This window comes from Mytilus edulis, chromosome 1 (genome assembly GCF_963676685.1).
Source record: "Mytilus edulis chromosome 1, xbMytEdul2.2, whole genome shotgun sequence".
In the NCBI taxonomy this organism is placed as follows: domain Eukaryota; kingdom Metazoa; phylum Mollusca; class Bivalvia; order Mytilida; family Mytilidae; genus Mytilus; species Mytilus edulis.
In genome coordinates this window covers 8,763,210-8,779,941 of record NC_092344.1, presented here as the reverse complement: position 1 = coordinate 8,779,941, position 16,732 = coordinate 8,763,210, and the positions used below count along the sequence as shown (strand labels likewise).

Sequence of the window (16,732 nt, the reverse complement as noted above, 5' to 3'; positions counted from 1 at the left end):
TATTGGGGTAACTTGTTTAAAAAATGTGTGGCGTGACCTGGCAAATCAACCAAAATGGCTGCCACGGCTAATAATAGAACATAGGGGTAAAATGTAGTTTTTGGCTTATAACTCAAAAACCGAAGCATTAAGAGAAAATCTGACAGGGTTTAATTGTTAATCAGGTCAAAATCTATCTGCCCTGATGTTTTCACATGGATCGGACAACCTGTTGTTAGGTTACTGTCCTGAATTGGTAATTTTAAGGAAATTTTGCCGTTTTTTGTTATTATCTTGAATATTATTATAGATAGAGATAAACTGTATACAGCAATAACGTTCAGCAAAATAAGATCTACAAATAAGTTTACATGACCAAAATAGTCAATTGACCCCTTTAGGAGTTATTGCCCTTTATAGTTAATTTTTAACATTTTTCATAAATTTTTGTTCATTTTTAGAAAATATTTTCCACTGTAATTACTGGACCAAGTTCATTATAGATAGAGATAATTGTAGCAACAAGAAAGATCTACAAACACATCACTATCACCAAAACACAATTATGTCATGAATTTATCCGTGTCCATTGTTTAATATGCACAAGACCAAGATGCGACACAGGCTCTTTAGAGCCTCTAGTTTTATAAAACTATGATATTTGTTAAACAAGTTATGCCTGTTTTCAAATGGAGCTTATAGTAGATATTTTTTTCTGTTTCTTATTGTCCCTTTCATATTTACTAAGAAGAGTTTCAATTCTTTTGTAACACTCTTGTATAGTTTACCAAACAGCTTCAGTCTTGCATGCAATCTTTGTTAAACATTTTAATAAGTTCAAGCTCAGTGGTCACAGATCAAGGTCACATCTTGACATTTAATCTAATAGAGATTCACTCTTGCTATCAAACATCAACAAACGCTTAACTATATAATGAGCCTTTTAAAGTTTATGTTATGATTGATTGAATGATGTTGTTTACATAGTACATTGGTATGTATATCATAAATTGAAGATGTGTGTAGTGCATTATTTTGGAAGAGTTAATATTTCAGGATGTTTATTGCCAAATTAGTTTGAAAGATTTTATTTTGTTGTTTTACTTGTTTTCCTTTAAAACAAAATTATAGAAGTATAGAAGGGAGATTCCTTTTAACAAATTAAGAATTTGAAATCTCCCTCTTTGGACTCTTTTTACCTGAGATGGTGATAAAAGTTCCTGCCCCCTTTGTCAACAAAAAATCTCCCTATGTTTATCCTCGCTCATCTTTTTGAGTTGTTTTAACAATATTTTTATTTGAATTTCACAGAATTGCAAAAACAATTTTTATTTTTATTTTCTATTTCAGGTTTTAGATCTGGATGTCAATATTTCCCACATATTCCTGGAGTGGAACCAAGGCCAACAACTGGGCCTGGACCAACACATGAACCTGAACCTGAGCCATCACGTGAACCTGAACCAGAGCCAACTACCTGTGGTGGGAGATGGAAGAACTGTGACAGTGATCAATGTAACTACCATGCTCGGTGGGAATATGATGCCTCTAAAGATGAAATCAAATTTACATTGTCTGCAATGGTTACACAATCTAAGTGGGTGGCCATTGGATTCTCTGATGACAAAGTTATGGTGAGACATGAGCATTTAGTTGGTGTTTTTTGTGAATTTGTGTACCTTGTAGTTGTAAAAAAAATTCTTCCGAAGAAATAACATAGAATTTCACTATTTAAGACAAACATTATTTTTGTAAAAAAAGCCTACCCTTTCAAAGATTGCTGGACTCATGGTATGAGGATTATTTTATTGTTACAACTACCCAATGATCCCCCTCCCCCACCTCAGTATTAAAAAAAACGGTATATGTAGATTATAAACAAGCAGTTTTACAATAGACAATCTTTGAATTGTCCAGCAACTTATAATGAAATTTTTATTTTTTGATATTATATTTTGTATTATCTTTTCAAAGGTAGACACAGATAATTAATCTTTAAAAGAATAACGCAGTTGCTATTTAACATATTTTGTTTTTATTTCTTTTATTTGATTTTAAACATATCTGATTCATTTAGAGGTAAAAATGATTGAGCATCAGGTACAACCTATAAAGCTCTCTCCATAAATTACATGTCCAAGGTGTAAATCAAATCTTAACAACTGTATTCAAAATGATATAATATATTACTTTTCTTTCAGCCTGCAACTGATGTGTACATGGGATGGATTGACAATGGACAAGCAATAGTATCGGACAGGTATTGGACTCATTGAACAAGCTCTGTATCTTTTGGGGCTCAAAATAATCATCTATTGATTCTTTAGTTTTTAGATTAGTTTCATTAAAAATTAAGATTGACTAGATGTTATTTTTATAGCTTGAGAAAAATAAGTACACAAAGAATTTAAACAGCAGCAATACAGTAAAACAAGATGTACAAAACGAGTGACTGGTGAAAAAAAATGTTTATCCAATTCTTGAACCAATGCATGTATATATCATAAACTTAGTCTTCTGTGCACGATTTTATCATTTTTTATGCAAACATGTCATATTATCGTCATTTTTTTTCTCTCTGTCTGTTATGATGTGAAAATATGGCAGCTCATTATTTGTCGTGCTTTGAAGCCGTAGTTTACAGATTGTCACCTTATAATAAGCAATCAACAAAGAAGCATGGGCATTGAGCATGTGTACAGCATGGACAATCAGATAATAGTTTATTTCAGTGACAGATCCATGCGTATTGCGATCACCAGGTTTTTACGAGAAGGGTCAATCTTAGGTCACTTTCATATTGAAAATATTTCTTCAAATTGCTTCCTGGAGGCAAGCAATTAAAAAAGAGTAAACTTCTTCTAAATGTGGACAAATTAAAGAATTTTTTTCTGAAAAATGTATCTACTGTAAATTCAGAAATTATTGCATGCATTTATTATTACGATTTTGTCATTTTAAATTTAAATGTGATTTTATTTTTACTATTTTGAGAAAAGTCCTGCTTAATTCAGATAAAATATTACAAAATGTAATTTAAGTTTTAATTATTGCGTTTACAACTCTGTCGCATTATTCAAAATAATAAAATCCTCGCAATAATTTCCGAATTTACAGTATACATAAGTCTAATAGTGCAAACTATCCATTTTGTTATAAATAATATGCATTAATTTTTTTTAATTTACGGTTTCATAGGTTTTAAACCATCAATTGCCTTCTTATAAAAATTATAGAATAAATATTTATACTAGTATTAGACCAATTTTAATTAGTGCTTTGCCCATTATTTGAAAACTGTCATAGACAAACTGTAGAGAACAAAAGTTATCATCAGTTCACTACTGTACATGTATATACAAATAGGTCAAATAAGTTGTTTGCAATAATTTGGGTATGCATGTATGTCTCTAAGAATTCATTAAGCGGGCACATAGTGACAATGTACTTTTATGAAGTAATGACAATATACTTTTATGAACAGATGGGCCACAGGGAGATTTACTCCTTCAGTAGATCCTACCCAGAATATCAAAGATGTCCAGGGAAGTTACACCAACAGTATGGCCACCATCAGCTTTACAAGAAAGAGGAACACTGGTGATAGCACATTTGATGTTATGTTCAACGACACATATTGTCCTTATTTCCTTTTTGCCTATGGTGGCGACGTCTCAAAGACAACATCAGGAGATTATAGTGTAACCTATCATCAAGCAAGATATTCTTCTATGGAGCGTATATGTGTCAAAGCTTGTCGTATGTATTTATTCAGGATTACCTTATTAGAGACATTTATACTATGCTATTCTCTGTTGGCATTTACATTTTACAGATGTGAATTAAAAAGTAAATTTGAAGTTTGAAAAGAATAAATGAAAGAATAAATAAAATAATTTGTGGATTTCTTATGCCAAGAATACTTGAAAATATAACTTTGCAGAATTTCTGTCTTTCATTTTAGCTACACCAGAACCTGAATCTGAAAACACTCCAGTACCAGAATCGGAAAACACTCCAGTACCAGAGTCTGAAAACACACCAGAGCCTGAATCTGAAAGCACACCAGAGCCTGAATCTACACCAGATCCAAATGTACCTTGTGGTAACAGATATGCCCATTGTGTGAGCGGAACTTGCTTTAATTCTGTAGTCTGGAATTATAACAGACTGACCGATGAGATTACATTTACTGTATCAGCACAAATGAGTTCTTCACAGTTTGGATGGGTCGGTGTTGGATTTACAGATAATCAAGCTATGGTATGTTTTGTGTAATCAATCTTTTCTGTAAAAAACTGTAACATTCAGTGGTTTTCAGTACATCTGAATTCCTTAAACATATTATATAGATATAGGAAGATGTGGTATGAGTGCCAATGAGACAACTCTCCATCCAAATAACAATGTATAAAAGTAAACCTTTATAGGTCAATGTACGGCCTTCAACACGGAGCCTAGGCTCACACCGAATAGCAAGCTATAAAGGGCTCCAAAAATTAGTAAGGTTAAACCATTCAAACAGGAAAACCAACGGTCTTATCTATATAAAAACTAGAAACATGTATGAACTACATAAACAGATGACAACTACTTAACATCTGATTCCTCTAATGTTTCATCCAATGAATTCATTTTTGAAGAAATATCTGACCAAAAATGTAGTTTTTAAGCATCATTTTATAGGGTAGTAATTTTAGGTCACGAAAAGAACTTTTCAAAAATATGTACAGACAATTTTATTGAGAATAGTTTCAGTGTAATTTTTTTTAAGGCATACACATAAATTTGATGACCTCTACAGGTCAACATACTAGTCTGTCTGTTAAAAAAGATAGAAGTTGTAAATAAATTTGACAGGGAATACCAAATTTGTCATTAACCCCACATTTTTTTAAAAAGGACAAGCAAATTAATATTCAACATGAAAAAAGTACAATGTAATAGAATAGTATACCAACCAAGGAGAAGAAAACAGCCCAAGGCCACCAATGGGTCTTCAAATCAGTCTGGCTTCAACTTGAAACACATTTATAGATATATATGTGAATTTGTGGTTCTAGGAATTTGTTGCCATCTTGTTGTGTCAACAGACACCTGATTGACAAAAAACTTGCAGTAGCACATCATTTTATTTCCTCTTGAATCGACTCAATCACCACAAGGAATCTTATATACCTGATTTTTGTCGAGCCTTCAACTTAAGTTGAAAAAGCAAGATATAGTGATCCTACATTCCATCTGAGTTGTCGGAGTCGTCAGTGTTGTCAGCGGCGTCCATAAATATTCACTTTGTGGTTAGAGTTTTTGAAATTTTAATAACTTTCTTGAACTATCCTTGATTTCTACCAAACTTGGACAGAAGCTTGTTTATGTTCATAAGATAGTATCCAGGAGTAAATTTTGTAAAAATAAAATTCCATTTTTTCCGTATTTTACTTATAAATGGACTTAGTTTTTCTGCCAGGAACCCATTACATTCACTCTGTGGTTAAAGTTTTAAAATTTTTAATAACTTTCTTAAACTATCCTGGATTTGTACCAAACCTGAACAGAAATGGACTTAGTTTTTCTGCCAGGAAACATTACATTCACTTTGTGGTTTAAGTTTTTAAAATTTTCATAACTCTCTTAAACTATCCTGGATGTGTACCAAACTTTGACAGAAGCATGTTTCTAATCATATGATAGTATCCAGAAGTAAATTTTGTAAAAAAAAAAATCAATTTTTCCCGTATTTTACTTATAAAAGAGGGACGAAAGACACCAAAGGGACAGTCAAACTCGTAAATCTAAAACAAACTGACAACGCCATGGCTAAAAATGAAAAAGACAAACAGAAAAACAATAGTACACATGACACAACATTGAAAACTAAAGAATAAACAACACGAACCCCACCAAAAACTAGGGGTGATCTCAGGTGCTCCGGAAGGGTAAGCAGATCCTGCTCCACATGCGGCACCCGTCGTGTTGCTTATGTGATTACAAATCCGGTAAATAGTCTAATTCGGTAGGTCAAATTCATGAAAGGGAAGGGGATTGTAGTTACGACGTAAGGAACATATCCGATATCATTTGTGAAACGGTTATTCCATAACGGTCAACCAACTCGTGATGGCGTCCGTAAAATTTACGAAGGGATGATTTCAACTTCACCATTTGGAACTCTTGGTTTAATAGCTTCCTTGTGAGCAGTAACCCTCTATCAAGAAAATCATGATAGGAAATGCAAGCACGGGAATATCGTATCAATTGGGAGATATATACCCCGTATGCAGGTGCTGCTGGAATGTTGCTACTTAGAAATGGAAAGTTCACAATTGGAAAGCTGAAATCATCTCTTTTGTCGTAAAGTTTTGTCTTCAACCGACCCTCATTGTCAATTTCTAGATGTAAGTCAAGATATGAAGCCGACTTAACTGTATCTGTAGTATCCTTTATCTCCAATTCGATGGGATAGATGCGATCCACATAGTCACCAAATTTTGAATTGTTTAGTGAAAGAACGTCATCTATATAGCGGAAAGTAGAGTTTAAGGATATTGCTAACTTCTTATCTTTCTTCCTAAGAAGTTCCTGCATGAAGTCAGCCTCATAATAATAAAGAAACAAGTCAGCAAGTAGAGGGGCACAGTTTGTTCCCATTGGGATGCCGACAGTCTGTTGAAAAACACGTCCTCCGAACGTAACAAATATGTTGTCAATCAAGAAATCAAGCATCTTGATAATATCGGTTTCAGAGAATTTTTTGTTTGAATCAGAATGGTTCTTTACAAAGTATGATTTATCCCTCCCTAAGACAAGATACTTGTATCTACGTTGGCCATTCTTTTTTATGAAGCAAAGTAATACCAACTCTTTTAATTTGTCTTTTAGTTTGGAATGTGGAATACTTGTGTAAAGAGTAGAAAAGTCAAATGTTTTAATACTGTTACAAGATGAAAGAGAGTTAGATTGTATGTACTCTAAAAGATCTTTGGAATTTTTAAGTATCCACATCTGATTCACGCCACCTCTAGAATAGGCAGTTTCACAATAACTTTGAAGCCCGTCTTTGATTGCTGATAAAATGGATGTTAATAATTTAGAAAGGGGTTTCGTGGAGCACTTGGAAGACCCAGCAATATACCGTTGTTTGTAAGGACACTTATGTAGTTTAGGTATCCAATACAGTGATGGAAGATCCAGTTCTTCATCTTTGGTTGAAATACCAAAGGAACAAAGAACAGACCTATGATTATCCAGGATTTCCTCTTTGGTAAGTGTCGTGAGGGTATATGTTGGGTTTCCAAGTGAATTGTCTATACCTAATTCGTTTATCAAGCAATTAATGTAATGACTTTTACAGATAAAAACGATGTTATTTGGGGCTTTGTCTGCGGGGACAACAACATATTCATCATGGAGGTCAGATAGGTGTTTAGCAACATTTGGATCTTTGAAGATTGACGTAGCATGGGCATTGATGGACCCATTCAGTTTCTTAATTCTGATTTGTATTAACGACCTCACTGCCTTAATCCATTCGGATAGAGTGTCTACGTCTTCCTTCTCGCGCTTAGCCCATTGCCTGGCATAATCCTCTACGGAATCCATCAAAATTTTAAAGTTGTGTTTCCAATTGATGGATTTAGGCTCACGATATTTCGGACCTTTCGATAACACGTTTCGTAGAGAAGTGTTATTAACAATGTTAAGGTCACCGGTAATAACGTGGCCAGCAGGATTATATGTGAATTGGGAACTAGCACAAGTGCAATCAGGAGGTTTAGACTTGAAGTCGTCAATATCGAGATATGTCAATACCAAATATCATTGACCTACCACTAGTTGTTCTCCATTAACTGACCTAATCACAAACTAATACATGTAAAACAACTTGCCTAAATTATGTAACATGTTAAAGTATAGCTATTTTAATTTCAACATTTGCATAATCAAAATTACAAAAAACAAGACTTTTCTCTGTGACAACAGTTTGTTATGTTTATGGTAAGAGGTAAAATTTCTATTTGTGAATAGTATACTATTGAAAAGAAACTGTTGTTATTGCGAACCCTATCTTAGTTTTCCATAGATTCACCTGCAAGTTACCTGTCCATTTAAACTTTTGGCAGTTCTATTGTCCCATCTAACAAATACAACAGGTATTGTTCTCTGTGTAGTTTATTCACTGGGACCTTTAAATTTCTTCCAAGAGAAATATATCACTCATTGATTAATTTACCTGAACAAAAAATTGAACTGTCAATGAAGAAAAAATACTTATACCAATACTAAGTAAGGACTCACAAAACTGCATGTGGTGTTGTATTTATTCGATACCTGGAGTAACTCGTTTTTAATGTGTTCAATATTACATTTGTAATACTGATTCAAAAATTTAAAGTTGATTTCTGATCAATGGACTTATTTTTTCTTCCATTTAACATTACATACAGTCTGCATTTAAAGTTTTTAAAACATTTTTAAGTTTCTTAAACTAGCCTGGATTTTTACCAATCTTGGACAGAAGCTTCTGACAATCAAAAGATAGTATCGGGAGGAATATTTTTATTGATTTTTTTCATCATTTTTGTTGAGTGTGTGATTAACAGCAAAAGTAGACAAGACACTGGGTTCCGTGGAACCCTTACAAATTTTTGTTTCCCTTGAGGGTATAAAAAAGCAAGACATTAGTATGCTATTTCTGGCAGCAGTGGTGGTGTCAACAATGTATTAGTTTGTGATTAGGACCCTCAGTCATGGTCTATTGACTTTAAAACTTATTTTACATGTATTAGTTTGTGATTAGGTCAGTTAATGGAGAACAACTAGTGGTAGGTCAATGATATTTGGTATGCAGTTGTATAAGTATTGGTATATCTTATTTCCATGGAGGTTTTGCTTAGTTCACATTTATTAGTTTGTGATTGGGTCAGTTCAAGGGGAACTATTAGTGGTAGGCCTTAGTTAATTGGTGTTCAGCTGTATAAGCTTTATCACATCTCATTTCCATGCAGAATATTTAGCCTTGTCCTTCAGTCATGGTCTATTGATTTTGAAACTTTTGCTTAGTTTACATGTTTTACTTTGTAATGAGATCAGTTTAAGATAAACTGCAAATGTTAAGTCAATGATATTTGGTATGCAAATTAATTGACATTTGAAAGTACAAGTATTTCTGTGGAGATTATATAGCTCCACCCCCTCTTCATGGTTAATTGACTGATTTACAAGTTGTATTTTTAAAGGTTGTGTTTAGGTTTGTTTAATAGGAATGACTTGTAATAAGTCAATGCTATTTGGTATCAATGAATTAGTATTGGCACATCTCATTTACATGGAGATTGATTAACCACATACCTCTGTCAATATGTTTCATTAACGTTGAATACTTGCCTAAATTATGTAACATGTTAAAGTATAGCTATTTTAATTTCAACATTTGCATAATCAAAATTACAAAAAACAAGACTTTTCTCTGTGACAACAGTTTGTTATGTTTATGGTAAGAGGTAAAATTTCTATTTGTGAATAGTATACTATTGAAAAGAAACTGTTGTTATTGCGAACCCTATCTTAGTTTTCCATAGATTCACCTGCAAGTTACCTGTCCATTTAAACTTTTGGCAGTTCTATTGTCCCATCTAACAAATACAACAGGTATTGTTCTCTGTGTAGTTTATTCACTGGGACCTTTAAATTTCTTCCAAGAGAAATATATCACTCATTGATTAATTTACCTGAACAAAAAATTGAACTGTCAATGAAGAAAAAATACTTATACCAATACTAAGTAAGGACTCACAAAACTGCATGTGGTGTTGTATTTATTCGATACCTGGAGTAACTCGTTTTTAATGTGTTCAATATTACATTTGTAATACTGATTCAAAAATTTAAAGTTGATTTCTGATCAAATATTCAATATTTTTGTGAGTTTGATAAATAAAAATTTGAATATTATTATTTTTAAATTAAGGTCTTCATAAACATAAGTCTATAAATGAACAACAACAAAAACATGTAAATTCATTGGAAAATACTAAAAAATGTGTCTGAAATAAACTTTTTAGTATTAAACCAGATTTTATATTGAACAGATTGAAAATATATTAATGATAATATTGAATAAATACAATATTGCATACAGTTTATGTGAGTTATTAGAAGTATTTCAATAAAAAAGAAGATAATTTTTTGGTCAGGTAAATTAATCAATGAGTGATATATTTCTCCTAGAAGAAATTTAAAGGTCCCAGTGAATAAACTACACAGAGAACAATACCTGTTGTATTTGTTAGATGGGACAATAGAACTGCCAAAAGTTTAAATCGACAGGTAACTTGCAGGTGAATCTATGGAAAACTAAGATGGGGTTCGCAATAAATCTTCAATTTTCTTATGTACCATTTAGCTTCAAAGGGGAGAAGTCTCAGGTAGTATAGCAGTCAATTTGTAAGGGAGTTGGAGTTAGGGGAATCATTTTAATCTAATTAATCACAAAAATGATTAATCTTATTTATATTTTGTTTTATTAGTCCAATGCAGATATTTACATGGGTTACTACAACCAAGCAGATGATTCGTATGTTATTAGAGATCGGTAAGTTGATGATTAATGTGTTATGTCTAATGTTATCGTAGATATACTGTGGATTTACTATTATTGGTGAGATTCTAATTTTCATGGATTTCTTGGATACCAGTAAACCATGAATTTAAATGTTCGATCAATTTCAAACTTTCTATGAGATTGTATGCAGACTTTGGCAAAATCATGAATTCAAATATCCACGAAAATGCAAATTTTTCCCAATCCAAGAAAATTGGTACCAATGAAAATAAATGTATCCACAGTATCAAGTTTTTGGCAACTACAACAATGTATTAAGGAAACATCACTTATACTTTTAAAAGTCCATTTGTTCAACAATGTGTTCATATGCTTTCATGGTTTAAAAAATCATATATTCTAAATTTCTAATGCTCATTTCAATTTTATCTTAAGTTCCAAACGGGTTAAAGGTAATTTTTGTCAGTTTTCATTGTATCTTTACCTTGTTTTCTTGGTTCATTATGTAATGTCATATGTTAAGTGTATATGTGATATATGTAGTTAGACCTTCATCTTTGAGAATTTCAATGCAATATTCAATCAAAATTAATAAAGCGGGCAAGATACATCATTGACCTATAATGGTTTACTTTTATAAATTGTTATTTGGATGGAGAGTTGTCTTATTGGCACTCATACGACATATCAAGATACATCAGTGTGTTTACTCCTAAGGTGAGGCATTATGTTTTTTGATCTGTGCGTCCGTTTGTCAGTTTGTCAATTTGTCCTTCTGCATGTCCGTCTGTCCCACTTCAGGTCAAAGTTTTTAAGCAAGGTAGTTATTGATGAAATTGAAGTCCAATCAACTTAAAACTTAGTAGTACACATGTTTCCATGGCATGATGTTTATAATTTCAATGCCAAGTTAGAGTTTTTACCTCAAGTTTATAATGGTCCACTGAACATAGAAAATGAAAGTGCCAGTGGGGTATCTATGTGCTATGGACACATTTTGTTTATTTCATGGATAGATTCATCAACAAAGTCAACATCCAAACAAAATATATGCCTACAAAGAATATTTATGTAATTTACATAAAAACACAAATCAGTCCCAACAAAATTGAATTAAGAGAAAAAAACACATTTTTTTTACCCCACAGAATTTTTTTTTAACTCTATTTCATAATTTTAGACAAGCACCAAATGGTTATGGCAAACCTGTTAAAGATTCTATACAGAACGTTGTGGCACTGGCTGGAAGTTATGATGGTACTACAGTGTCCTTCACCTTCAAAAGAAAGAGAGTTACCAATGATACCACAGACTATCAGTTCTCAGATACAAAATGTCCATACATTTTGTTAGCCTCTGGGGGTGCATATGATACAAGTACAGACGAACCTAAAAACAAACATGATCGCCGATTTATTTCTCCAACTAAAAAGTGTATCAATACTTGTAAGTTTTTATGTTTAAGATCTTTAAGGACAGACAAGTAACAGTGCCAAATGCCAAGCTGTTTATTGTAAACAGTGATTCAAACATTAATAAAAGTTGATATCTGACAAAATTTTCAACACTGTTCCTATTAAAAAAATATTTGTGTTTGTCAATTTAAAACTGGAAAATGATCATGTTTAAATTAAGGCCTTCTTGTTGCAAAGCTAATATAACATTTCCACAGATTAATCTCCTATTGGTCAATCCATTTAAACTTTTGTCTGTGAGATATTTTTATATGGAGCGTATATGTGTCAAATCTTGTTATATGTATTTATTCAGGATTACATTATTAGAGACATTTATTCTATGCTATTCTCTGTCTGCATTTACATTTTACAGATGTGAATTAAAAAGTAAATTTGAAGTTTGAAAAGAATAAATGAAAGAATAAATAAAATAATTTGAGGATTTCTTATGCCAAGAATACTTGAAAATATATCTTTTCAGAATGTCTGTCATTTCATTTTAGCTACACCATGTACACCAGAACCTGAAACTGAAAATACACCAGTGCCAGAATCTGAAAACACTCCAGTACCAGAGTCTGAGACCACACCAGAACCTGAATCTGAAAACACACCAGAGCCTGAATCTACACCAGAACCAAATGTACCTTGTGGTAACAGATATGCGCAGTGTGTGAGTGGAACTTGCTATAATTCTGTAGTCTGGAATTATAACAGACTGACCGATGAGATTACATTTACTGTATCAGCACAAATGAGTTCTTCACAGTTTGGATGGGTCGGTGTTGGATTTACAGATAATCAAGCTATGGTATGTTTGGTGTCATCAATCTTTCTGTAAAAAACTGTAACATTCAGTGGTTTTCAGTACATCTGAATTCCTTAAACATATTATATAGATATAGGAAGATGTGGTATGAGTGCCAATGAGACAACTCTCCATCCAAATAACAATTTATAAAAGTAAACCGTTATAGGTCAATGTACGGCCTTCAACACGGAGCCTAGGCTCACACCGAACAGCAAGCTATAAAGGGCCCCAAAAATTAGTAAGGTTAAACCATTCAAACAGGAAAACCAACGGTCTTATCTATATAAAAACTAGAAACACGTATGAACTACATAAACAGATGACAACTACTTAACATCTGATTCCTCTAATGTTTCATCCAATGAATTCATTTTTGAAGAAATATCTGACCAAAAATATAGTTTTTAAGCAGTATTTTTTAGGGTAGTAATTTTAGGTCACGAAAAGAACTTTTCAAAAATATGTACAGACAATTTTATTGAGAATAATTTCAGTGTAATTTTTTTTAAAGCATACACATAAATTTGATGACCTCTACAGGTCAACATACTAGTCTGTCTGTTAAAAAAGATAGAAGTTGTAAATAAATTTGACAGGGAATACCAAATTTGTCATTAACCCCACATTTTTTAAAAAGGACAAGCAAATTAATGTTCAACATGAAAAAACTTAAGTACAATGTAATAGAATAGTATACCAACCAAGGAGAAGAAAACAGACCAAGGCCACCAATGGGTCTTCAAATCAGTCTGGCTTCAGCTTGAAACACATTTATAGATATATATGTGAATTTGTGGTTCTAGGCATTTGTTGCCATCTTGTTGTGTCAACAGACACCTGATTGACAAAAAACTTGCAGTAGCACATCATTTTATTTCCTCTTGAATCGACTCAATCACCACAAGGAATTTTATATACCTGATTTTTGTCGAGCCTTCAACTTAAGTTGAAAAAGCAAGATATAGTGATCCTACATTCAATCGGAGTTGTCGGAGTTGTCAGTGTTATAGGCGGCGTCCACAAATATTCACTCTGTGGTTATAGTTTTTGAAATTTTAATAACTTTCTTGAACTATCCTTGATTTCTACCAAACTTGGACAGAAGCTTGTTTATGTTCATAAGATAGTATCCAGGAGTAAATTTTGTAAAAATGAAATTCCATTTTTTCCGTATTTTACTTATAAATGGACTTAGTTTTTCTGCCAGGAACCATTACATTCATTCTGTGGTTAAAGTTTTAAAATTTTTAATAACTTTCTTAAACTATCCTGGATTTGTACCAAACCTGAACAGAAATGGACTTAGTTTTTCTGCCAGGAAACATTACATTCACTTTGTGGTTTAATAAAAATTTTCATAACTCTCTTAAACTATCCTGGATGTGTACCAAACTTTGACAGAAGCATGTTTCTAATCATATGATAGTATCCAAAAGTAAATTTTGTAAAAAAAAAAATCAATTTTTCCCGTATTTTACTTATAAATGAACTTATTTTTTCTTCCATTTAACATTACATACAGTCTGCATTTAAAGTTTTTAAAACATTTTTAAGTTTCTTAAACTAGCCTGGATTTTTACCAATCTTGGACAGAAGCTTCTGACAATCAAAAGATAGTATCGGGAGGAATATTTTTATTGCTTTTTTTCATCATTTTTGTTGAGTGTGTGATTAACAGCAAAAGTAGACAAGACACTGGGTTCCGCGGAACCCTTACAAATTTTTGTTTCCCTTGAGGGCATAAAAAAGCAAGACATTAGTATGCTATTTCTAGCGGCGGTGGTGGCGTCAACAATGTATTAGTTTGTGATTAGGACCCTCAGTCTTGGTCTATTGACTTTGAAACTTATTTTACATGTATTAGTTTGTGATTAGGTCAGTTAATGGAGAACAACTAGTGGTAGGTCAATGATATTTGTGATTGGGTCAGTTCAAGGGGAACTATTAGTGGTAGGCCTTAGTTAATTGGTGTTCAGCTGTATAAGCTTTATCACATCTCATTTCCATGCAGAATATTTGGCCTTGTCCTTCAGTCATGGTCTATTGATTTTGAAACTTTTGCTTAGTTTACATGTATTACTTTGTAATGAGATCAGTTTAAGATGAACTGCAAATGTTAAGTCAATGATATTTAGTATGCAAATTAATTGACATTTGAAAGTACAAGTATTTCCGTGGAGATTATATAGCTCCGCCCCCTCTTCATGGTTAATAGACTTTGAAACTTTTACATAATTTACAAGTTGTATTTTTAAAGGTTGTGTTTAGGTTTGTTTAATAGGAATGACTTGTAATAAGTCAATGCTATTTGGTATCAATGAATTAGTATTGGCACATCTCATTTACATGGAGATTGATTAACCACATACCTCTGTCAATATGGTTCATTAACGTTGAATACTTGCCTAACTTATGTAACATGTTAAAGTATTACTATTCTAATTTCAACATTTGCATAATCAAAATTACCAAAAAAAAGACTTTTCTCTGTGACAACAGTTTGTTATGTTTATGGTAAGAGGTAAAATTTCTATTAGTGAATAGTATACTATTAACAAGGACACGGTTGTTAAATTTTATAATTTTCTTATGTACCATTTAGCTCCAAAGGGGAGAAGTCTCAGGTAGTATAGCAGTCAACTTTTAAGGGAGTTGGAGTCAGGGGAATCATTTTAATCTAATTAATCACAAAAATGGTTAATCTTATTTATATTTTGTATTATTTAGTCCGATGCAGATATTTACATGGGTTACTACAACCAAGCAGATGATTCGTATGTTATTAGAGATAGGTAAGCTGATGATTAAATTGATGTGTTATGTCTAATGTTATCGTAGATATACTGTGGATTTACTATTATTTGTAATTTTTGTCAGTTTTCATTGTATCTTTACCTTGTTTTCTTGGTTCATTATGTAATGTCATATGTTAAGTGTATATGTGATATATGTAGTTAGACCTTCATCTTTGAGAATTTCAATGCAATATTCAATCAAAATTAATAAAGCGGGCAAGATACATCATTGACCTATAATGGTTTACTTTTATAAATTGTTATTTGGATGGAGAGTTGTCTTATTGGCACTCATACGACATATCAAGATACATCAGTGTGTTTACTCCTAAGGTGAGGCATTATATTTTTTGATCTGTGCGTCCGTTTGGCAGTTTGTCAATTTGTCCCTCTGTCTGTCTGTCCCGCTTCAGGTCAAAGTTTTTAAGCAAGGTAGTTTTTGATGAAATTGAAGTCCAATCAACTTGAAACTTAGTAGTACACATGTTTCCATGGCATGATGTTTATAATTTCAATGCCAAGTTAGAGTTTTTACCTCAAGTTCATTGTCCACTGAACATAGAAAATGATAGTGCCAGTGGGGTATCTGTGTACTATGGACATATTTTGTTTATTTCATGGATAGATTCATCAACAAAGTCAACATCCAAACAAAATATATGCCTACAAAGAATATTTATGTAATTAACATAAAAAACACAAATCAGTCCCAACAAAATTGAATTAAGAGAAAAAAAACACATTTTTTTTACCCCACAGAACTTTTTTATAACTATTTCATATTTTTAGACAAGCACCAAATGGTTATGGTAAACCTGTTAAAGATTCTATACAGAACGTTGTGGCACTGGCTGGAAGTTATGATGGTACTACAGTGTCCTTCACCTTCAAAAGAAAGAGAGTTACCAATGATACCACAGACTATCAGTTCTCAGATACAAAATGTCCATACATTTTGTTAGCCTCTGGGGGTGAATATGATACAAGTACAGACGAACCTAAAAACAAACATGATCGCCGATTTATTTCTCCAACTAAAAAGTGTATCAATACTTGTAAGTTTTTATGTTTAAGATCTTTAAGGACAGACAAGTAACAGTGCCGAATGCCAAGCTGTTTATTGTAAACA

At 32.4% G+C, this 16,732-nt stretch overlaps 1 protein-coding gene across 1 annotated transcript in view; it reads left to right on the top strand.

The window, feature by feature from the left end:
- The window catches only part of LOC139523270 (uncharacterized), a 73,652-nt gene that overhangs the window by 23,345 nt on the left and 33,575 nt on the right, over positions 1 to 16,732 (top strand). Inside the window, exons 9-17 of the mRNA XM_071317134.1 lie at positions 1,330 to 1,613; positions 2,181 to 2,239; positions 3,464 to 3,738; positions 3,944 to 4,242; positions 10,506 to 10,570; positions 11,721 to 11,986; positions 12,501 to 12,808; positions 15,536 to 15,600; positions 16,393 to 16,658. Of these exons, the coding sequence (XP_071173235.1) occupies positions 1,330 to 1,613; positions 2,181 to 2,239; positions 3,464 to 3,738; positions 3,944 to 4,242; positions 10,506 to 10,570; positions 11,721 to 11,986; positions 12,501 to 12,808; positions 15,536 to 15,600; positions 16,393 to 16,658 (1,887 nt within the window). The remainder of the gene's footprint in view (positions 1 to 1,329; positions 1,614 to 2,180; positions 2,240 to 3,463; positions 3,739 to 3,943; positions 4,243 to 10,505; positions 10,571 to 11,720; positions 11,987 to 12,500; positions 12,809 to 15,535; positions 15,601 to 16,392; positions 16,659 to 16,732) is intronic.